Source organism: Lacerta agilis, chromosome 8 (genome assembly GCF_009819535.1).
Source record: "Lacerta agilis isolate rLacAgi1 chromosome 8, rLacAgi1.pri, whole genome shotgun sequence".
In the NCBI taxonomy this organism is placed as follows: Eukaryota; Metazoa; Chordata; class Lepidosauria; order Squamata; family Lacertidae; genus Lacerta; species Lacerta agilis.
The window spans coordinates 29,243,046-29,266,971 of NC_046319.1; the positions used below are offsets into that span (position 1 = coordinate 29,243,046).

At 42.2% G+C, this 23,926-nt stretch overlaps 1 protein-coding gene across 4 annotated transcripts in view; it reads left to right on the plus strand.

The window, feature by feature from the left end:
* PHKB (phosphorylase kinase regulatory subunit beta) overlaps positions 1 to 23,926 on the plus strand; it is a 146,224-nt gene that overhangs the window by 59,546 nt on the left and 62,752 nt on the right. For all 4 annotated transcript variants that reach the window (XM_033156730.1, XM_033156729.1, XM_033156728.1 and 1 more), the window contains 3 exons: positions 1,078 to 1,193; positions 9,519 to 9,582; positions 17,973 to 18,068. In XM_033156730.1, the coding sequence (XP_033012621.1) occupies positions 1,078 to 1,193; positions 9,519 to 9,582; positions 17,973 to 18,068 (276 nt within the window). The remainder of the gene's footprint in view (positions 1 to 1,077; positions 1,194 to 9,518; positions 9,583 to 17,972; positions 18,069 to 23,926) is intronic.

The following is a 23,926-nucleotide window of genomic DNA, read 5'->3' on the forward strand; positions in this document are numbered from 1 at the left end:
CTCTACTGCCCAATCAGTTGCATCCTCTGGGTGCTTTATAGAAATTAAGCAGTGTTATAGCAGTTGTATCTGTGTATCTTTCTCCTCCTCTCCTGGCAACAATGCAGAAGAGGAGAGAAAGAGTTGGCAGTTGCCATAGCACAGACTGCTGCTAACCAATCAACTCAATGCAGTACTGAGTTATATGTCCCTATAGCCAGGGTGAGGAACCTTTGACCCGTGGGCCAGATTAGGCCCAGCAGATGTCCCATATTGGCCCATGAAGCCTTTCCCCCCAGACCATGCCCATTCTTCCCACAGGTACCATCATAGGCAGGTACCAACATGGCTACACGGGAAGAATCAGGAGCTTAAAGTGAGCTCTCAATTTGTTAGAACATGGCATGCTTCCAGCACTGATCAGCTGATGGGTGGTGGGAGCAAGCCTTATTTCAATAGCACAGAGCAATTTGCTCTGAAACCACTGCTAAAACTGAGCCCCCCTCCCCCTGTTTCAACTGGTGTGCCAATGCAAACTGCTTTGTGCTACTGAGCCCTGCAGAAATCGGGCTTAAGCTCACACCCCATCAGCTGATGGACGGTGAATTCTTGCCCACTGAATTGGTCGCACAGCCAGGTTGCCCGTGGGGAACTCAATCTCGCAACCAACCAGTGCAGAAATTAGGCCTGAACTCACTGCCCATCAGCTGAGTTCAAGACTGCTGGAAAGCACTTTCCGAGCCCTATGCTCAGTGCTTGCCAAGTGTCAAGCATGGGTCCGGCAAAACCCCTTTTGCTACAGCTTCCAAATGTTGCACAAGGGACTTTGACAGGTGGGCGGGACAACCTACCTCTCAATCATCTAACACCATCATGACTTGACCCTCAGGGGTGGTGGCAGATAATGATACAGCCAACAGGAGCAAGAAATGTTCCCCACTCCTGCCCTATAGTGACAGAATATATACTGAAACAGAAAGTAAGAGCAATAGAGACATCTGAAAATTTTGTAGCATCTAACTATGGAAGAAATATTGGCATATTTCAGGTTCTTCTCTTTTTTTCCTTCATCTCCTTTCTGTTTTCTTTTTCTCTTAGGTGTCCTTCATACAAAACCTTGTATTTTGTGTGGAAAGGGCATATCGTGTGCCCGACTTTGGTGTGTGGGAAAGAGGAAGCAAATACAACAATGGCAGTACTGAACTACACTCCAGGTATGGTGTGGGCAAGTCCTTCTGTTTCCAGTCTGTGCTGCTTTTGCACGTATTGATCCATAAATCCATTTTGTCCCATTTCCACATTAATGTACATTAAAAAAAACACCCACACGAACATTGTTATTTAAATATGTGTGTTAAAACATACCTTCCCTCCAAAGCCACATTGCCAAATGAATTTTCTCTCAAAAACTGCAATGGAACATTTGGAAATGTGAAATCAGGTTGATAGCTAAGTTCTGATTCATGCATTAGCCTGGAAGGTACAGATGAGGTCAGTTCATATCAGGTTTCTTAAATATTGGAGCCCTGATTCAAGATGAAAAGAAAATGATTTTGCTTTTCCTTTCAGATGGAGTATCTGTAAGTGATTTGCATTTGTAGAATATTAATATGATAAAGCAGAAGATGGCAGCTTTTTAAAAAGCCAGGTGAACCCATCATTAAGACCAAACATCCTAAAAAAAAAAAAAAAACCCCACTGGTGAATAATAAAGTAATCCAAAGCAATAAATAAACACTACAAATAATACTAAAAAACTTAATAGAGATACCACCAGGTATGCTTGTCTGGAGAATGAACCCCCCAAAAGAGGACTTTACAGCTGAAAAGGTCTAATTTTTGATTATCCTAGCCTAGCCTCCATTGACACAAGGACCCGTAGAAGGGCTTCTGATACCTAGGCAAATTTGTATGGAATGAGGCAGTCTTTGGGGTGTTCTGACCCTAAGCTGTTCAGGGCTTGGAACAGTTAAGCCAGTACCTTGAGTTGTGTTCAGAGGAATTGAGAGCCCATGCAGTTGTCTCAGGACTGATGGGATTTGTCCTACATGCCCAGTACCAGGTAGTAACTGCCATATTCTATTCTAATGGTAGATTCTGGTCTGTCTTCAGGGTCAGTCCCACATGCACTGCATTGCAGTAGTCCACATGGTACAATTTTAAAGCTGCTTTGGTAGTGTTAGGGAAAACCATTATATTTCTGATCAACCTGGATACTGTAAAACAATGCTTTATTTGTCAGTCTTATGGTTAATGAAAGATGACGAGTCAATTCACATGACTGTATACAAAATGTACTCTGGCTGTAGTGTAAATGAAATCACTTAGATTGCCAGATAGACATGAATAGCTAATGTACATTTCTAGTCTCAGTTTTATTTGAGTGCAAAGTTTTGAGTTTTCTTGATACAGCCTAGGAGCATATCCTACATCCTACCGGATTAATAACACTGGGAACTGAAAATTGTTCATTTTCCTCCCCCATGCTATAAAGTGAGCCTTCTAAAGCCACTTCACTTCCTAAGCAGTGATCATCTTAAGGACCAAGTGGCAGGCTCCCCTTGTTTTAAATATAACTCTGAATATCAGACCATACTAGGTCTGATATTATTCTGGGAGTGTTCAGACAAATACACCTTATGGTTCATGTAGCCAGATCATTACAGACTCCAGGATAATGTTAAAGCTTCCGTGGTCTGACTGCTTCTATGTTAAGAGTGCCAATATTCTTTGTAGTTGTGCTCTTTTTATTACCCATACCCTCTTGAAATAAAATTCTGAAATTATATGTTACCTCTGTTTGTGCTCCATTACCAGTGAAGTCAGTAGAACTGTGGCCTTTTAGATGACAACTGTAATAATTTTCCCGGGAAAATAGCTTACAAATACTGTAGACTAAAGAGAAGTCACAATGACAATAGTTATATATAAAATTTGCTGTATTGGCTCAGTGCGTTTATTTCAGTATGCAGTAACATTAAGGGAGTCAGGTGGGCGCTTGTGTCTGCAGTTTTATGTATTTGTAAGTTCACCCTGCAATAAAAATGAGATACTTGTAATAATTTTAGATGTTTCCTTTTGTTGCTTTAGTACACATTAAAATACATATTGGTAACTTAACTCAAGAAGCTGAGCTATTTCAATAGACCTTAAACTACTTTTTTTTTTAAGTGTCAGACTTTAGTCCCTGATCTGAGTGGTTGTATTCAGAGAATGTGTCAAGGTCATAAACTTAGGGCTGTTTCTGTGCTGGAGAGACTGTACTCTTACCCAATACAAGCAAAGTACAAGATGTTCAGCAAGGCGCACAGGTGTGTGTGTGTGTGTGTCCATGTAACACTACCTAGATATTTTGACCACAGAAAAGGTGCTGTCTCAAGCAGCTAAACGGTTATGCACAGTTCAAACTTCACAGCAAAACCATGAAATGCCTTTTGGGTTCGTGTCTCGGGCCTGCATGCTCTTCTCTTCCCTTATTTCTGGTTTGTGATAGTCATAATTTGCCATTGCATGTGAACCATTGTTCACACTTAAACCCAAACTGGAAGCCGCAGGATCATGTGAGCAGGATAGTTTTAAGGGTTTTTTCTACAAACAATTGGTATTATGAGATAGATAGATAGATAGATAGATAGATAGATAGATAGATAGATAGATAATGACCCTGAGTGCCAAACCATTACATTCAAAACAGATTTAAGGTGTTTTGGGGTGTTGCACCAGTCAGATCCTTGAAAGTTGTAGGAACCATTCAGACTGTGTTTTTTCCTGTAATCTTGATCTGTGGTACAGCAATACAGTTCTATCAGCTATCTTTTAAACCTGCAAAATCTTTGTTTTCAGGTATAACAAATTTAGCCATGGCAAATAAAAAATGAGGAAAGAACTGACCAAAGGAGACTTTTCTCTATCCCTGCCCAATTAGTTAGTATGGGAAAAGAGAATTCTGCTCTTCATTAGGTGTGCACCTGATAGCCGTGAGACAGATTGTGACAGATCAGAGTGTTATGAAAAACCGATTCATTTTGCTGTGTGGAAGGGTTAGTAGCAGGAGCCATATGCCCATGTCAGTAATTAGAAGAGTCATGCCAATAACTGAGTCAAGGGTCAGAAATGGATAACATTTCAGGGAGTACATGGGAATAAGTGCAGAGAACAACCTGAGGGTAAGGTCAGGCAAACCTTAGAAGTTAGTTAGACAGTTCTTCCTACTGACACACTGATAGCTGGACTGTTTTGTATTTAGGCACAACAAATTAACTGTTCACTGTCCCTTTAAGGGTAACCCAGCTCTGCACACTTGCATTAAGTGTCTTGGCAGGGAGCTGTTTGGAAGCCTCTTAATAAATCAGGTTACTAACACCTGTGCAGCCTGAATTCTGTAGTTGGAGTCCAAGTGATAATACATGGACCAGCCAATGCAAACCTGGGGTGGTGTAACCTTAAATACTAGCGAGAGAATAAAACAGCCCTGAAAAGCTGGATCAGGTCCCCAAATCTGTGCCCAACACAAATTCATGAAAGAGGAATGCCATGTTTTCTAAATTACTGTTGGTCCTGCCTAGTAAGACTGCTCATTTAAAGAGAGCTGCACCCTAATACAGTGTGATAATTAATGTCTATACTTTCAAAAATGCACCGCACTTTGAAATTCCTGGGGGGTCAGTCTCAAACCCACACAAAATCAAAACCTTGTATTTTGGACTCCTTGTGAAAAATAGGTTCATAACATTTCTTGCAGACAGCACAGCTTTTACTGCTGAATTTTCAGCGAGGAAGATTTGCTGGTCTGCAATCATCCGCTGATTTTTGAACAGCATGCTTTGCAACATCTCGCTAGAATCGTACGATTCCGTCCCATGTGTTCGAGCTCCTGAAGTATTCATTTGTCCTGTAACCATTTTGATCAAGCTGTTCCCAAGCATCTGCTGAATACCTCTGCAAAAACACAGTTGACATCTCCCATCTGTGTTACTGATAATAGTGGTGTTTCTGAAATGCAGCATCTTTGTACTCCCGAGCTTTAGAAAGGCACCGGAATCTTCAACTTGTTCTCCTTTGTTCTACAGCTAATATGCTACTGTCGTGCTGCCTGTCCCTATTAGGGTTATTTTGTTTGTCTGCTTGGCTGCCTTTTTAATGTAGCTTTCAGTCCCAAACACCTACGTATGGTTTCTTTTATTTTCTTTAATGCTGTTTAGCACTGTTCTCACACAGATTCATCATTTGTGAACATGGGAAAATTGTACTCAGGATACATAGCAGGTTTCTAACGTTCTCAGTAATTGAATCCGAGTCTTAATAGCTGGGTTTCTTTACGTTGCTTGTAACCTAGTTTCTTTGTTTTCAGTCTGAAAGCTTTTTTTAAAATCCCATATATCTAGTCTGGATTTGTTGCTTTTGATCACCTATTTAGTAGTGGCAGGAAACCAGCAGGCCCAGAATGAGTGAAGAATTCAGCAGGCATGCAAAGAACTTGTGAGCTGGGTGAACAGCCAGGGTGGGAGGCAATTTGAGGACAGCAGCTTTTATTCTTGCAGTGTCTGTAGCTGAAATTTTGGAAAATCTTAACTAGCTTCCAAGGGGCTTTTAGCATCAACAAGGTAACGTCGGATAGGGTTTTGAAAACTAGGTTCGGACAATGTGGATTACTGAGCTGCTATCACTGCCATCAATATTTTAATGCTGGTTCTAAATGTGTTTTATTGGATTTTAACAAGTTTGTTTTATTACCTTGTATTTTATTACGATGTTTTAAAGATGTTGTAAGCCATCTTGAATCCCAGCTTGGGAGAAAAGTGGGATAGAAATGTATTAAATAAATAAATTATCCCTTTCATAATTTGGGGGAGTTTTGGTTCATGCAGTTAAAGGACAATCTTCCCATATCCTTCAAAACCTGCACCTTTCCTAAAGTATTTAGCTCTGATTGCATGTTTCTTATATTAACCCTTCGAGCCTGCAATTAAAGATGCCCAGAAGACAATGGATTGTAATTTAGTAGCGGAGTGCCTTGTCTTTCATATCTTTTTCTCCAGCAATCATGAAGGCATCAATCAAGTGCCCAAAATTTTACAGCAGCCATAATACCTAATCACAGAGCTTGTTCTTGGAAATAGCTCTTTGGCATTCTTCAGACTTGCCAGCTCTTGTTAGCAGAGTATATTGGCACCTCTAACAAGCTCTTATATCCATTTTATTGGTGTCTACGCCAATGTGTAGACAAAATGTGTAGACAAAAGGCAGCAGCTAATGTTGTTCCTCATTGCAGTGTATTGTCTGTTCCCTTTTTTTAATATTTCTGCCGCAGTTGATTTCTTAAACTAGGGGAATGGTACCAGTTGGCTAATCTTGTTTCTGAAAAAGCTACTCATTTGTCCTGGTTTAAACAGGGAGGTCTCCATTAATAACTAATGCAAGTGATTATCGAAGTGATGAGTTTATCATCGCTTGGTATTATTACACTTTTACTGAACTGCTATACTTGTAGTTCCAGGAGAAGATTTTTTTGTGATGTTTGTGTGCTCATCCATTTTAGATTTGCTGCTCTTTGAATAAACAAATAGGAACTGGACTGGATATAAGAATGATCTGAAAGAGAAGCTACTTGATTTTTATGTACTTATTTTCTTATTAATTTAAAGTATTTATCTCCTACCTGCTCCTTGTAAAACAGCGCTCAGGGTGGCTCACATCACATCAAAAACCATTAAAGAAATATATTCCCAAAATAAACGAAATCAAGTCCCAAGTGCAACAGATAAAAAGAAACTTGAAAGAAAGGATTGGCTCATTCCTACAGGCCTGGCACCCCCCAAAAAACCCTTCCCGCAAGTATAAATCAAGTACATTAAGGAGAGGGCTACATACTTTTACCCAGATGTGGAACCTTTCCATTTGCAGGAACCCTTTTATTTACATTGCAGGGGGCATTAAAAAAAAAAAAAGTAATCCCACCCACAGTGTCAAAAGTTTGGTCCACTGCACCACCTCATTGTGTAGCTCAGGCCCCATCTTGGCACTGTCTAATATTTTGAATTTGCTTGTGGCTCATTAGCCCTAGAGATTGGCTTTCACTGTTTTTAGAGGCTTGCTGTTAGTGAAACAGCATGCTCGCCAGTCCAGCTTCTGTTAATGTGTCATCCCATTATCTGGATAACAATAACTTCTAATCAGCAGAAGATAGAAAATTGTGGAGTTTCACCAACCTTTGATGGCAGCTGCTTAGAGCAGAGTTTCGTAGCCAACCTAATCAGCTTTTCCTTGTTGAACCAATTAGAATTAAACCCCACAAGCCTTTTCTCTCTCTTCTTTTCCTGGCACTGCTTCTGAAAGGCTTTGAAACCTATTGGTGTGACGGTTAGAAATAAAAGAGCAGTCTAAAATCAATGTTTCATGGTAAGCTGTTAATGAAAATGTTCCGACAGAAGCTATATTTATGATAAATATGCTACACGCAGCAAGACGTTTGTTCCCATTTCCACTCTTTCTTCTGTGAGGTTGCAGTAAAATCATCAGGCTAAGGTTGCTTTTAATTTGAATCTGATTAGTTTTTCTAGCTCATATTGAGTATCTGTATTACAGACTGGGCTTTAATTTTCTAAATGCTTGCATGCTACTGAATGTGAAGGCCAAGTTTAAATCCATCATTGCTTTCTACTTTGATCTTAGGGTCTGTTGTCAGTGCCATTTTTACATTAAGTTACTTTACTTTTCCCACACCGCTATCCCTCATAAGTGATAGTTGCCCTAATGAAGGGCTTTACACCCAGAACACACCAGACCCATGTATATGCACTGCCTTTATGAACTTGAGCATGTGTGCTCCCTCCACCTCTCCATCTTGTGCAGTATTGCTGTTCTGACGGGCAGCAGTTTACTCAGGATTAACTGCACGATTTTAAGATTATTTTTATGTGGCCATAATGGCAAATTGAACATGGGACCTTCTGTGTTCTACAGCTGAGCTGCAGCCCCCTTCTCCTATCTATTGTGGTCTCCTGATCTCTGACCCAACTTTAAAAAAACAAAACAAAAACCCAACAACAACCCGCCATTGTGAACATTTGCATTCGCTGCTGAATAATCGCCAGATAACCTCAGGGTACACACAAACAAATCATCGGTCCATCTACCACCTATTCTTAATGATTTCATTTCATGGAAACAGCTGGTGCTGTTTGGGTTCATAAAATAGATATTCTTTGTAGATATTAATGAGGTGTTTATTTTAAAAGGGACAGGGTAATGCCCAATTAACTAGACTAGAAATGTTTCAACCGTCAGAATATGTCTTCCTCAGCAAAGAATGTGACTTCAGTATGATGTTGGAGGAGGTTGGATAGTCATATATCACCTTGGTGTAGAACAGGGGTAGGGAACATTTGACCCTCCAGAGGTTGGACTCCCAGCTCCCATAATCCCCAATTGTTGGCCATGCCAGCTGGCGCTGAGAGACGTTGGGAGTCCAGCTACACCTGAAGGGCCAAAGGTCCCTCATCCTTGCCTGTCTGTTCATTTCCTGATGTACAGTCTTAAAGCCAACACAGTGTGTTACCATGTGGGCTGCCATGTTAGCAGTAGAAGCACTTATTCTTTTTCCCCAGGCCTTTGATTTATTGAGTTGATTATGTTTCATTGTTAGTGTGCTGCCAGATTTACTGTCTGTTGGAGTGTGTTCACTGAATGATAAACAATGTTACTGATTTATATTACTTTTCTTCTTTCTTTTAGTCTCTTTTATGGTATAATTTATTCGTGTTTATTTTTTTTAAGTCATTTGGAGACCTTAGGGTAACAAGCACCTAATAAGTGCTAACATCAACAACAGCCTCCCATCTTTTCTGCTTTTTAGAAATATTTGCTCTTCAGCTCTTTAGTCCTCACCCCAGCTGAAATGAAGCTTACCCTCACTATTGCCATCCCTCCTGTTACTGCCTCTCCCTGCTGCCCAGTGTGGCAAAATTTAGGTTTTATGCATGTGGTGCTGTTCTGCAAAGTTCCATGTCTAGCAATGGTTGCTGGGTGACCTTGGACCAGCCATCTTCTCTCAGCCTAGCCTACCTCACAGGGTTGTTGTGAAGATAAAATGGAGAGGGGGAGAACCATGTACATGTACACAGTCTTGGAGTCCTTGAGGGAAAGGTGGGATAAAGTGGAATAAATAAGTTCACACGTGCAAAAGCTGCCAGTGCTTTATCATCAGGCTCTTGAAAGATGAGCACATAGAGCACTGATGTTTTTCCTGTCACTGGTGCCCTCTCAGCAAGACCTTCAAACCCATAGCCCCAGATGTCCAAGCGCAAGGTGACTCCATATATATATATATAACAGATGGCCAATGACCTTTAAGGATAAACTGCTGAAAAATAATAAAAAGTAAGCCTACTATATCATCATTTTACTCTTGTTTTGTTTTTTTCAATTCCTCAGCAAGAACAGATCTGATGAGCAAGGTAGCCTTGAGGGAGTTGGATTTTATTTCCAGAGCTGTGAGCGTAACAAACTTTTATTTCTTCTTCTTCTTCTCTCTTTTTCAGTTCTGTTGGGTTAGCAAAAGCAGCCCTAGAAGCAATTAATGGATTCAACCTCTTTGGCAATCAGGTAGTAAAAATATTTAAGTATTTGTTCATTTTCCATTTTTAATTAACTGCTTGTTCTTCAGTAAATTGCTTTCATTGCAGATCAAAGGACACCTAATATCCATATGGTAAAGCCTGTTCACTCTCCAATATTCTATTAGTCTTTTTTTAAAGAAGTAGGCTAACAAATTATTTCTTTCTACTTTAGATACAGGATTCAAAGGCTAACAGAACCAGCTCTTTCCTCAGTTAACAGAAGTTACTTTTCCTTTCAGTCATTTATTTAACTCTTGTGAAAATGAAAAGTACAAATTTTTTGCTGTTCTAGTCTTTTGATCAATACATTAAACAGCTCCGGCTGCTTATACAAACACTCTTTCAATTTTTCTGTTTTCAGCCTCTGATACAGCACACCATCACTTTCTTTTACTGACCTTCTTAAGGGTCTTCCCCCTCACCCCCTATCAGGTAATTTGGGAATCCATCGAATAGCCATGCTTTTCATCAATTGCTCTAAATCAGCTTTGATATGCATAGCCTTCTCTTGATTAATACAGAATCTGGTCCTAGCTCTGTCTCACTCTCTACGTATTAACAATAAAAAAAATTCCTTCCAGTAGCACCTTAAAGACCAACTAAGTTTGTTCTTGGTATGAGCTTTCGTGTGCTGTCTATGTACTATACGGCCATTAAAAATGAAAAGAAAAGGCAAAAGCACAAAGGGAAAAGGTCTAATGCCTTGTGTGCAATCCGTATTTCCCTAGTCAGGAATTTTTTTACAAGAGACCCATTTTCAGGAGGAGAGGGAGGGTAATCATCCAGGAATAGACGCACACCCAGAATAGGCCCACTGAGTTCTATTGCCACACTACAGTCCCTGCTTTCCCTGGACAGTTCCTTTTAGATGCAAGTTGGCTAAGAAAGGAAGCTTCCTGCTGCACCAGGCCCAAGGTTCATCTAGTCTAGCATCTTGTTTCCCAGCATGGCCAACCAGATGCCTCCAAAAAGCCCACAAGCAGGGCCTGAGGAAAACAGCCCTCTCACATTGTTGCTCCTCAGCAACTGGTATTCGGCAGCATTCAGCCTCTGACATAGCACCAGTTACAGGTAGGTAGCCGTGTTGGTCTGCCATAGTCAAAACAAAATAAAATAAAAAATCCCTTCCAGTAGCACCTTAGAGACCAAGGATCTGGTGACTTCTGTTTCAGTGTATCTGAAGAAGCGTGCATGCACACGAAAGCTCATACCAAGAACAAACTTAGTTGGTCTCTAAGGTGCTACTGGAAGGAATTTTTTATTTTATTTTGTAATGACATAGCAGTTCAGTTTAGCCATTGACAGACTTGTCCTCCATCAAATTTTACCTCCCACTACATATGTGGCAGTAGATTCAATTAATTTAATATAAATTGTGTGAAAAACTACTTCCTTTCATCTGCCCTAAAATTCCTGGCGACTGGATAAGAGGCAGTGAGACAGAGACAGTCACTCTGTCCAATTTTTTCTACACCTTACACTATAGCAACTGGAGGGGATAGTATGTATGCTTTATAGATGTGTGTTATAAGAAAAAAATTGCTCATTTTCCCTTATGGGGTATCCAGGAGTCCTTAAGTAGGTTCCCTACTGGAAGGAGAAAATAACAGAGGCCAATCAGAGTATATTGAGAAGCAAAGCAGCTAGTAAGCATGATCTTTATTAAACTGTTGCAACAGGGCCCTTACTCACCACATGCAGGAGGGAGGAGGAACCTAGAACAATGGTGTGCAAGCCCTTTATATATATAGACTTTTGAAATTGTCCACCCTGTAGCTCAAGGCCACCCCCCCCAAAACATCATACATACATCATACATACATCACAGAAGAAGGCGGTCTCCAACAGAAATCCTGTTTGTCAGGATACCTGATAATGGTCACTGATTGCTTTACCTGGGCAGCTTGGCCATTCCTTTTGAGATACTAAATACTTAGTTCCTGAATCCAGGTCACAGGCTATTCATACACAAATGCGCCCTTAAGACAGGATTTGTGAGCAAAGAGACAATGTGGAGGCTTCCCCATTTCCTTCCTCACTGCAGAGGAATATTTGAGGTCACTGAAGGACTGAAAGAGTTAAAATTGCTTCAGGATTGCTCTCCTGTACTATTTCAGATACGTGGTTTATATACTTTTGTATGTGTTTATCTTGTACATTTATTCTCTAAAAATATTGGCTTTCCTACTCTAGTGTGAATTAATGCTACTAAAAGTGCAATAAATTGATAAAGTATTAATCATGTTGTGTGCGTTGGGTTTTCCCCACATGAAATGAGCTGTTTTAATTTACAAATCAAAAGTGCAGGATAGCTACACATTAATAAAGCTATTATTACCTATAGATAGGAAGACCACCCAAATGATAAAAAAGAAAAGGAAACCAAGACACCAAGGGTTTCTTAAGGATTAGTGACATTCATTCATACACACACACACACACACACACACACACACACACACACATCGTAGCAGTTTCTTTTTGTGGAAATGTTGTTGCCATTGTTTAATCTAAGGACACCACTGTCAAAGAGACTGCTGGCATGCAGAGTAGCAGACACACTTATCTGAAAAACTTAAGGCTTCTTAAAGGGATTCATCTTAGTTTTAACTGGATCCTTATGGTGAGCACAGGGCAAAGTGTAAACAGCTACCAGGGAAAAAGAACCTTTCATCTTTAATTTAGCAATGTCTTAATCTGGGGGATTTGGAAGCTTGAGCGTTTGCAAGTAACCTCTGTTTGGCCTTGAAATAACAGAGCTCATCCTTCTTGCTCTCTGAATGCTTTCCATGAATATAGAGCTGATTTGTTTTACAAAATGGATCCGTGAAATCCATGACTTAGGCCTTACTGCCTTATGTTGCGTTTATCCCCTATCTCAGTACAGAAGACCAGATCCAAGTTGTGTCCTGCTGTGTGCATTGGGCTAGATACATGAGACAGGCCTATGATGGTCAGGGAGGCCATAAACTCCTGATTCACTCTAGGCAAGTCAGTTTCAGCATATATGTTGAAGTCCCTGAAGACTGAAACTCTTGTGGGGGGGGGGTCCTCAATACCACCTCTGAGACTACCTCTGTCAACTCAGTGAGGAAGACTGTTAGGCAGTGGGGTAGATAGTGTGCCAGCTGAATCCCACTCCTGTCTTAAGTTTCTAATCAAAACAAAATAAAAAATAAAAAATTCCTTCTAGTACCACCTTAGAGACCAACTAAGTTTGTTCTTGGTATGAGCTTTCGTGTGCATGCACACTTCTTCAGATACTAATGTCTAACAGATACTAATGTCTGAGAGATACTAAACTTCTTCAGTTTCTAATGTCTGTTATAGATACTGGTCAACTGCAGGATAAAGTACCTGACCAGGGAAATGAAATCCTTAATGATCACAGCTACTCCATTTCCCCACCTCTAAAAACATGGCTGACACTAACCTTGATACCTGGGGAGATTTACACGTTCTTCCTTCATCCAACCACATCTCATTTATACAGGCTAAGTTGGCATGTCCTTCTAGGATAAGGTCAATGATAACAAGACCTTTCAATTGACTGACCTGACATTTCTTAGCATCATCTTAGCATTTCTTTCTTCAGCCCCGTGAAGACTAAGATAAGCCTAAAATATTTGTAACGCTGGAAGATGGATAGAACTAAAATGTCTAACCATCTTTTCCCTGGTTAACACCTCCATTTTCCATCACCGCAGCACCTCTATCTCCCTTCTCCTCCTCCTCTAGTTCATTCCTTTCAACTCCATCACCTGTATAATACCAATAAAGGCCTTTAACCAGCACAAGAACCAATCATGGAGCACTCCCAGATGTTGGACTTCAGCTCCTGCCAACCCCAACCAGCATGGTATGGTGCAAATTGTAATCCAACAACATCTGGATGGCACCACATTGACTCCTCTTGAATCAGAACACTTGAGCTATATTCAGTAATGACAAATATTAATTGTGCTATATATCAAGGTAATCATTAAATTACTGTTTCAACTATTTAAAGAATCTACTCAAGAAATTAATAGCTGAGTCCAATTCCACCCTCCCCACCACCCAGTTAATATAATTAATCCTTTTCAGCCAGCTGAATTGTAGGCTTCACTGTAGACAGCTGCAACCTTTCCAGCCCAAGCAGTTTACCAGGTCAGCACTTCTAGGCACATTCTTCATACCAGCTCCTCATATAATTCATGGATCAGCATTCACGGAGGCCAGAACCCTGCCCCCCTGGTGTTAACCCTTTGGGATGACCCACTTTGCTGTTATGATCCAGTTCTTCCCTGCTGCTCCTATACAAAATATGGTCTTTGTTCCCAAGGCTTAACATAGATTATATGGTCATTTCCCTCCAAGAGTAACAGGTACTCTCCTTGCTTTATTTTATACTGAATATGATTTCTCCATGCCACTTCTGCCACTAATCCTTGATGCTACTTGATGCTCTTGGACCACTAGCCCGGGACAACTTTTTTAAATTTCTCACGGCTGTCCCAACAACTGTCCTGGTGGAGATTTGTGGTGTCGAGGCACCCAATGGGAGGTCACTGAGGAATGTCCTATCTCAGCATCCTTCAAGCTGCAGAAATAACCCCACCCAACTGAACACAATTTGGTTGCATGTTCAGTTTTGTCATTTTATGCTAGCGTACTTCCCACTAGGCTTAGCCTGCACTCATCACCCCCTGTAAATAGTAAGCACAAGTGGTGAGTACTGATAGAAATGGATCTCAAATGGAGTTGCTGAAAAAGAGGAATCCTTATGCTCGGGGGAAGTCTCGGGTTTACACTACAACACCCCCCAACTCTAAAATCTCCCCCATACAATTTTTTGAGGACTGAGCAAGGTAGGAGCCAAAAGATGGAAAACTGAGTGGGTGGGAGAAAGGTGAGGATTGCCTTATAACTTACAGTATCCTAGAAGAGGGCATTTATTTATTATAAAATATCAAAGCAGTTCACAACAACTATACATAAACGCATACAATAAAAACACATTAAAAAGATTATCTTTCCTTTACAAGGGAAGAGTTGATGATGCTCCCTGTGTGATGGTATGGGCATAAAGCTCAGTGTCCTCAGTTTGCTCTTGATGAATTCTGAATGTTTTTCTCTGTCAATATTGAAGTGGTTCTCTAGTAATAAAAAGTGAAAATGACAGTACAGCAGTCTTACTTCCTCTCTTCCCTTTCTGGAGCATCTCTCTTGGGTCATGTCTTGCACCTCACAACAAAATAGAAATTTTTGTTGACTTTCCCTTGTTGATCCTCACATCTAGTTCCATGTGTTCAAGCAAGCTTTGGGCTCACGCCAGGCATTCCTGTCTTCCACTGCCTCCCACAGTTTGGTCAGACTCATGTTGGTAGCTTCGAGAACACTGTCAAACCTTCTCATCCTCCGTCGTCCCCTTCTCCTTGTGCCCCCCATCTTTCCCAACATCAGGGTCTTTTCCAGGGAGTCTTCTCTTCTCATGAGGTGGCCAAAGTAATAGGTGCATTAAAAACAGAGGTTATTGCTTTTCAGAAAACCAAAACCTTTTACTGGAATCTGCTTCCAGCAACAACCCCCCGCATCCTCACAAAAACTGCCTCTGAATGTTAGTTACTTTTCAGAGCACTATTCCAGGAAAGAAGAATGACAACTTGAGGGCCACATTCCCTCATGGGCAGTGTCCAAGGGGGCACAGTCAAATGGTGAGCAGGGCAAATGTGGGAAAAGTAAAGGATGTGACCCCTTTCCTTTGCAAAATATGCTGCATTCTAGCCATGCAGAAGTCATAAACAAACACACACATAATCTCTACATCTTCCATCGGGCAAAAAAAGGTGTTATCCCAGTTCAAGGGCACTTTCAAACCAGTCCAAATCACTTTTGGACTGTGAGCAGAGCCAGTGAGGGGCATAATGTAAGGAAGAGACATGGCTTGGGGAGAGTCTCAAAGGTCAGATAGTGAGGCCCACAGGGCTAATTTGAACCCACTGTCCCCCCCCCCCAGGCCAGAGGACCACACTGTGCTATTTCATTAGGAACTTGGGGCTCCCACTCAAGGGAATAACCATCCCATGTACACATTAAAATTCATTGTGGGTGAATAGACCTGCCCTAATCCTAGCCTCTGCTTATCCATTTAATTATTTTTACGCATTTTACTTCCCCTCCCTTTGGATCTGGAATCACTGGCTGCTGCTCGCTTTCTGTGCTACAACATTTTCTGATCATGAAGCAGTTGCTGTAAACAGTACAGTTAGATTTTGTAGCATCATTCTCTCTCTCCCCCCCCATTCCTCTCCCACACTGATCACACACTTGAAACCATGTAAATGAATGTAGACATATTTGAGAACTATTTGAATGTGTGTTAAGGAGCAAGATGGCATAATTGCAAATCTTTTAAAAAATCAATCTTGGGTTGTTGACCTACGTTTGCCTTTGAAATACTGCAATATGGTTTTTTTTTTTAATGCATGAGATAGAAATTACACTGTATGAGATTCAGTAACTCATAACTGATAGAAAACTAGCTGTTGTGAAACTGTTTATGTGAACAAATACTGTCTCGACATTTAGAAATGACCAACAGTTGTAAAATTAGGATTGGCAGGAAAAAAAAGATGCCCAACAAAACATAACTCGTAGGGCATTGTAGCGGAATAAAAATGGTGGCTCCCAGTGTTTCAAACCACCTGGCACTGATCACAACCCTGCTTTTCATCTGTGCTGCCTCCCCCCCCCCCCAAACCTGCAAGTCGGAGAGAGCCCATCAGAGGCCACTTTGCCCAGAGCCTCCTCAAACCTGACACAGGGCCAGACTTATGATTCCTAATGTGTTCAAATCTTGGGATGCAGCCTCCATACCCCATTGCAGAGAGTTCCCTCGACCTTGGGAGCAGTTTTTGGAACAAGGCAGAAAGCCACAGAGCTGCTTTTGCCAATGTCCCACAACTCCCATCAGCTCCAGGCAGCACAGCTGTGTTGTAGTCCAAAACATCTGGAAGGCATATGGTTGGCAAAAGCTGCATTATGGAGAGGGAGGAGGTTGGAAACCCCTGTTCCACATCGGGTTGTTTGCTTGCAATTGAATAGGGTCCCTGGCATATTCCTTTGGTGGGAGCAGGGCAGGGTTGTCTCACTACATCGATGTTTTCTTTCCAAGACCTAGTGGATGTCACAGTAAACATGGGAGCATTTGTCAGACGCTCCAGCTTATTTGTTTCTTTTCACGAAGTATTAAATTTCTGACTTTGACATATTTCATAGGCTGAAACACAGTAGGTGGGCAAGCAGCTATCTTGCTAAAACTGTAACACATTAGTGGTACTACAACACAATTTTACCTTCTGCTACTAATTTGTGTGGATCTTGTCATCTGCTGCACTGTCAAATAAGTGTAAAGCACTGAGCATATGCACAAGGACTGCTGTATTGCCATAGCTACAAGCCATGGCAGTGCACTGGCACTCAGCACAGTTGCCAACTGACCCAGGACACAGCAGCAAGGTGGGCTTATACTTTTGGCCTGGAAGGGGCTTCTTGTGGTCCCACAGCTTTTTCATATTGATGTCTTGCATTTGATGTAACATCACCAGTGTGATGTAGTGGTTAGCGTGTTGGACTAGGACCTGGGTTCAAATCCCCACTCAGCCATGAAGCTCACTGGGCAAGACCTTGGGCCAGTCTATCAGTCTAACCCAGGGGTAGTCAACCTTTTTATACCTCCTGCCCACTAATGCATCTTTCCTGATGGTAAAATTTCCTTACCGCCCACCAGTGCTTGATGGAAGGAGGATTCAGCTTGTGCTGTAAACCCCCTACTGCCCACCTAGAACCCTGAAACGCCCACTAGTGGGCAGTAGGTACCAGGTTGACAACCCCTGCTCAACAGGTTTGTTATGAAGATAAGGAATGGGAGAACCATGTATGCCTCCTTGAGCTCCTTGGAGAGAGAAAAAGGGGATACAAATGCAATAAATACATAAATAAAATATCCCTACAAATTCTTCTTAAGCTCCTTGTTGGTAGTAGGTTTTTCTAGATGCATCCAAACCACTATCCTGCTTCCAGATCTGTATTCTTTGATCAAATTGTTTTTAGTCATCAAGTTATTGGCTGTATGATTAAAGCTTTCATCTGTTTGCTAGAGGTATAATTAAATAATAGTGGTAAAAAATGAGAAGATTTAAGTTTCTGTAATCTCAAAGTCTCCTATCTGCTAACTGGTTTTAAAATGTCTATTTACAGTAATCCCTTTAATATTAGTGAAATAGTATTATGTACATTTGTCTTGGAAATGTCATTGTCTATTTGAAGTTACTAGTATATATCCTATGTCTTTGCTATATCCTATGTTGTGTTAATTTTCTATTCCATTTACAGGGTTGCTCGTGGTCTGTCATATTTGTAGACCTTGATGCCCACAACCGGAACAGACAAACTCTTTACTCATTACTTCCCCGAGAATCAAGGTCCCATGTAAGTAATTTTTTATGAAACAGAGTTTAACAAAACGTGGAGCAAATGCATCTGGGCTATTAGCTATACTGCCAGTTTAATAGTCTGTGTGTATGTGTGTGTGTGTGTGTGTATGTATATATATACATTTGCTAAGCAAGATTTATAAACCCCTTAATAATATATGTGGTTTGCATAAGAGTATAAAATATTCATTTAAAAGTAGCAACATTAAAAACAGTAGATGAAATTAAATTATGAAAATAGGGGTAAAACCAACTATTTATAAAAGAAATAAACACGATAAACTAAAGGTCTGTTGGTCAGGGAGAAATTACAATTTACTGTTCTAAGTACTACTGCACAAGGGGAATTTTTCTAGATAACTGCTATACTTGTCGTTCACAACAGGGCAAAGAGCAAAATCCTTTCATTTGGGAATGGGCACTACTTTCCCGCTCCCGGGGCTTGAAAGTGAGTGCCATATTTTCAGGGTCCCATACCCCTCTTGGCTTCTTTCAGGACCGCAGCCTGCACTCCCTTCTTTCCCCCCTCTTTTTAATTGTTTTTATTAGTTTTCCAAATTATTACAGATCCAACCAAATTATTACAGACCAAACCAAATTCCCGCTCCTGTTGCGAACATATGTCAATCATTTCCTCCCATAGCTGCATCATTTCTTATTTAGTGCTCAGTTGTCATCCTTCACTTGCCATTCGTCTACACTCCCTTCTTTGTCAGAACAAAGGAGCCCTGCTTGTCACAGGGGAAATGGATCACCCCTTCTACCACTCCTCATCGCTTTGCTTGCACATCATACAATGATAGGGCAGGTCCACACTATACATTTAAAGCACATCAAATGCACATTTTAAAAACATTACTTTCCTCCAAAAGAATCCTGGGATTTGCAGTTTCCCCTTCACAGAGCTGCAGTTCCCAGCACCCTTAACAAATGAATTCTTTGTTGGAAGCCATGTGCTTTCAATGTGCACTGAATGTGCTTTAAATGGTACAGTGTGGGTCTGCCCATAACAGCATTGCTCCATCTTCAACTTTATTTAAGATGTCTAACAATATATGTTAGCACCCAAGTGGAAAACATGAATATCCATTTATCTTCTTCCACCTCATTTTTTAATCACCTTGACTGAAACAGAAGATAAAATCAGCTGTTAAGTCATGACTAGTTGCATGTGAACACTGATAAGGATGTGCTTTTAGATGTATATCAGAACATACATCCTATTCAAAGTGGCTAGATGGTACGCTCATCCTGATGAGAATCTGTGCATCAAATTCAGTCTTGCAAGTGACACACACACACACACACACACACACACACACTGCATATATGCACAAGTCTCATCATCTGGACTGAAACAAATGTGTGGCAAATCCCATATAATACACTTTTCTTCTAATAAGCACATTTGCACAAACCCATGTTCTTTAGGAAGAGAACTGAAGTGTAAAATCCTGCGAGTCTCAGCTGTATTTTTGTCATGGACTGGCTAGATGCAGAGGAGCGGTGGGAGGCACCAGCTGGGGAACCCCCAAGGGAAGAAGGCTCAGAGCCTGGGGAATGGTGGTGGGACAACGATGAGTGATCAGAGAGAGAAGAGGGAGCAGACGGGGAAGAGGAGGTATTGGAAACTGAAGAGGTAACAGGGTTTAGTGAGCAGGAAGAGTCTGTGGCAGAGAACAGTCCAGAATCGGAGGCAGAAGTGGAGACTGGAGAGGAGGGGGCCAAGAGATGAAGCAGGCTGATAAGGAAGCCAGGCTGTCTACCCCTCCTGTGACGGGCAGCTCCCTTTGCCCCTGGTCACCCAGAACCAGCAGAGTCATGAAGAGGGTGGAGCAGAAACAGGCAAGGTGTTGGAATCTCAGATTGCTTTGGAAGGAGAGCTGTGGGACCTCCAGTCCTCGCAACTTTCTCATTGGGACAAGATCTACTGGGAAGAGTTGCTGTGCTCACTAGGGCTGAACTGTTTTGTTTCTTTGAAGAAAGAGTTAACGTCACTGACACCTTGTGAGTTATCGCTGACCAGCTCCCACCAGTTGTCACACACCTGACAATTTTTCTTATTAAGAGTGAACTTCTAGCCCTTCTAACCACAGAGATAAGTTTGAAAATCGGAAGGCATATAGATATGGTTAATAAAATAAAATGCAGGCCAAATGTATATGAGGTTTTTTTTAAAAAAAATCTTTTTTTAAAAATAAAATAAATCCAGACCTTTTCTTTTTCCAAGGACTGACTTAAGCCTTTTGCATTTGAGGGCAACAGTTCCAAATCAACATGCATACTTAATGTTGTTTGGCAGCTGCTGAGTTCATGAAAATTTATATTAATTACATGCACCTGAAACTTGCAAATCAACTTCAGTTCTTCAGCTCATGGCCTATTTGCAGCATGAATTCCAGAGTTGAACATATTATCCACACGTATAAGTTGTTTGCATTATCTCTAAATAGTGTAGGACCTCAGGGGTCTGCAACCTTTAAGACCAAAAGAGCCACTTGGACCCGTTTCAGAAGGGAAAAAAAAACTGGGAGCCGCAAAACCATTGCGACATTTAAAACAAATATAACACTGCATTTTATTTTTTAAAATCCGATTTAAATAAAAAAAAAATCCGATTTTAAAAAAAAAAATCCGATTTAAATAAAAAAAATCCTTTAAAAAAAAACCATTCATTTTTATCCACCCTGGGGACCACTACCAGGTCACAGCCTGATCCAAGGTGGGTTGCAACAGCATACAAATATTTGATTTGTTGTTGTTTTTTTAAAAAAATGAGTCCTCAACTGCACACTTGTGTTAAATGTTTGTCCCATGTCTTATTGAAGACTGCTGGCTTTTACAATAATCTTAGTGTCTTTTACCCTTAATATTCCAGACCAGAGGCTATGTTCACCTCTTCCAACCTCCTCTCTTGCTAAATAAAGCACAGAATTGCACCAGAGAAGCCTGTGATGTTTGTGCTGACTTGCATACAGGTGGCTGTAGTAGTTCGTAGTGTTAAAACCTTTTTAGGGGAGTTCCCTGCCCCCTTAATGACAATGGCGATAGATTTTGCACATGAACACAGATCCAAGTTAGGACTCCTCTCTTCCACGCCAACAGGTGATTTGTCAAGGCTCCCCTAACACACACTCAGGACAGAGGAAAAACTGCAAAACGTCCCGGCCTTGCTCCGGGGCGGAGAGAGACGCGCGCCCGCGAGAGCGCGGTCTGAGGCTGCGAGCGGAACCAGGAGCGAAGGAGGCAGCGGCAGGGAAACAGGCGCCGCTTCCTTGACCATTTTTAAAAAGAGGGCTTCCCCCCTCGCCCGCCACCCGCTGCCCCTGGCCCAGCCCGCAGCTGCCTACCTCGTCGTCGCCTCGACGCAGCAGCCAGCAGCCTTCCGAGAGGAACCGCGGCCAGCACTCCCCCGCGGTCCCACAACCCAGCCGAAGAGTCCTGGCCTCCAGTGCCCGTGCGGGGACACGTCTGAAGGCCCCCTTCCTGCCCCCATCCCGTCCCGCCTCCCAGCTGCCTCTGGATGCCGCGGGGTCCCACATACCCGCCGACCCCGGAGCTCCCCTGTCCGCCCCAAGGCCGCCTCCCACGCTAGGAAGACTCCCGGAGCTGGGCAGGGTTGGTCCCGCCAGGCAGGCTCGGGGGGCGGCCTCTCCCATGGGCGCCTGCTTCGGAGGCGGAGGCGGGGTCTTCAAAGTTCCCCCTCCCGCTCGCCCAGCTCCATCTCTTCCCGAAGGAGCGTGTGCGCCTCAGGCGCGCTCCCCGCCAGAGCCCTCGGCTGAGCTGCACCACCTCTACTGCGTCCCCACTGCCTCCGAGCCCCGCTGTTCAAGGCCAGGTGATCCTGGGTACGCCCCTGAGCAGCGCTCTCAGCCTCCGGAGGGCGGGCCGCCGGCCAGCTGGAGGGCGGTCGCTGCCAGCTGGAGAAGTGGGCAGGCGTATCCGCCCCGGAGCACCGGAGCCGCGGCAGCCGTGTAAAAGAGCCGCATGCGGCTCCGGAGCCGCAGGTTGCTGACCCCCTGTGTAGGTGGAAGGAACTGCCCATGTTTCTTCCCTCTCTGGGTGTTAGACCTCTAAAAATTTATAGTGTGGGGAATCTTAAGGACAGAAATATGTGTCACTTGCCTCTGGGGTCAGTAGTTTACATGTTGGCTTTTAGATTATTCTCACAGGGAAGGCCCTGCTGTGAGGCCAAGTTAATATGACATAAGATGCCTTTAATCAGGAATGCCATTTTAGTGTTAGGTACTTTTCATTAGCATCACAGTGTGCTCTTGTTCATCGTCTTAAAATTAGCAGTCATGACATGATGCCTAGTTCTTCTTCCCTGGATCTGGTAGCATTTCCACAAATTAAGCAACCCATTAATCTTCACTACTAGTGCTGCATTTGCCTCATGGAAGAATTAGAATTTAATTTTAGAAAATTAAAAGAGAATGGCACGGACAACTATTTTGTTTATATTTTCTTTTGCTCTTGAACGCTGCAAATAAAATGTATTTCCCTCGGGAATGTTGATATCAGCATTGCAATATTTAGTTCACATGCATCTGAATACATATGGATCACTAATACAATGAAACGTATTCTCTATACCGTCTCTCCTGGTTGTAAACTTTCAAGATTTCTTTCCATTATTTCTCATGGGATTTTGAATAACTGTCATTCAGTTAGCCTATATTTTCTGCAGCCCTGATGTTAAAACTATTTTACCTAATTTATTGGTTTTTCTCCAAACTCTTTTTGCAAAGGAAGCCTCCTTTGGGAGTTTGCTATTTGCTCAATATATATTAGCGTATTAAAAAATGTGCTGATTACTGAGACCTCTCTAGAGTTTCAGTACCAAATTGTTGTTGAGTATCTCAGATGTAAACAAGGAACAGGGATAAACATGGTTCTTAAGTAATTATAATATTTCTTTAAATGCTTGAATGCAAATAGTTTTAGGGCTTGAGATGATTTGTGCAATTGTTATATATAGACAGTGGCGGAGCTTCATGCTCTGGCACGGGGGTGGGGTGGAGAGGCACGCTGCCCACAGGGGAGTGGCTTGCGTCCTGGGGCCGTGGCGCACCGCCCGCAGGGGCGTGGCGCCCTGCACAGGCGGGGATCAACCATGATGGCACCCCACTGGGATCGCGCTGCTGGGGGCAGTGCGCTCCCCCCGCACTCCTCTTCCTCCGCCAGAAACAGTTGGCCCAATCTGGTTTAAAAATGATCCAATCCAAACATTGTTGGGTGCTCCAGAGGGTACACAGAACTCTTATACAAAATGTTTTCAATTTCAGGGGCAAAGCAGCTCCATTCACACATTCTCACTTTCTTTAGCAAGCAGCTCCTGACACTGAAGTATGAGAGGAAATCTCCAAATCATCGGAGCTTCAAGTGGAACACCCAAGGAACTTTGGATTGGAGTTATTGAATGTGGGGGACTTTATGTGTAGCTATTAAAGTAGGGGTGGGAAACCTTTGGCCTGCAGGCCAAACAGGTGATGCCAGGTGTGGAGCAGGTAAAATATATGACTGGATTGGTTGCTCAGACTCTACAAAAAGCAGGATTGAACTGTGCCACACCAATGTGCCAACTTTCATCTGTGCGTAGGACAACCTGCCTGACATTCACCTGATGTCATTATGACATCAGATGATCGACAGGTGGGTCACGACACCCCCCTGGTCAAAGTTGACTTGTGGGGGTGGGGGAGATAAAGATTTGGTCTGCCAGGCCAACAAAGTTTCCAACATATGTATTAAAACATAGATAAGTAGTTCCCATTATCTAGATTCCAGTTTCATGGTTCATTTCACTCTGTATCATCCATAATTTAGAAAACATCCCTTTTTCTTCTACCA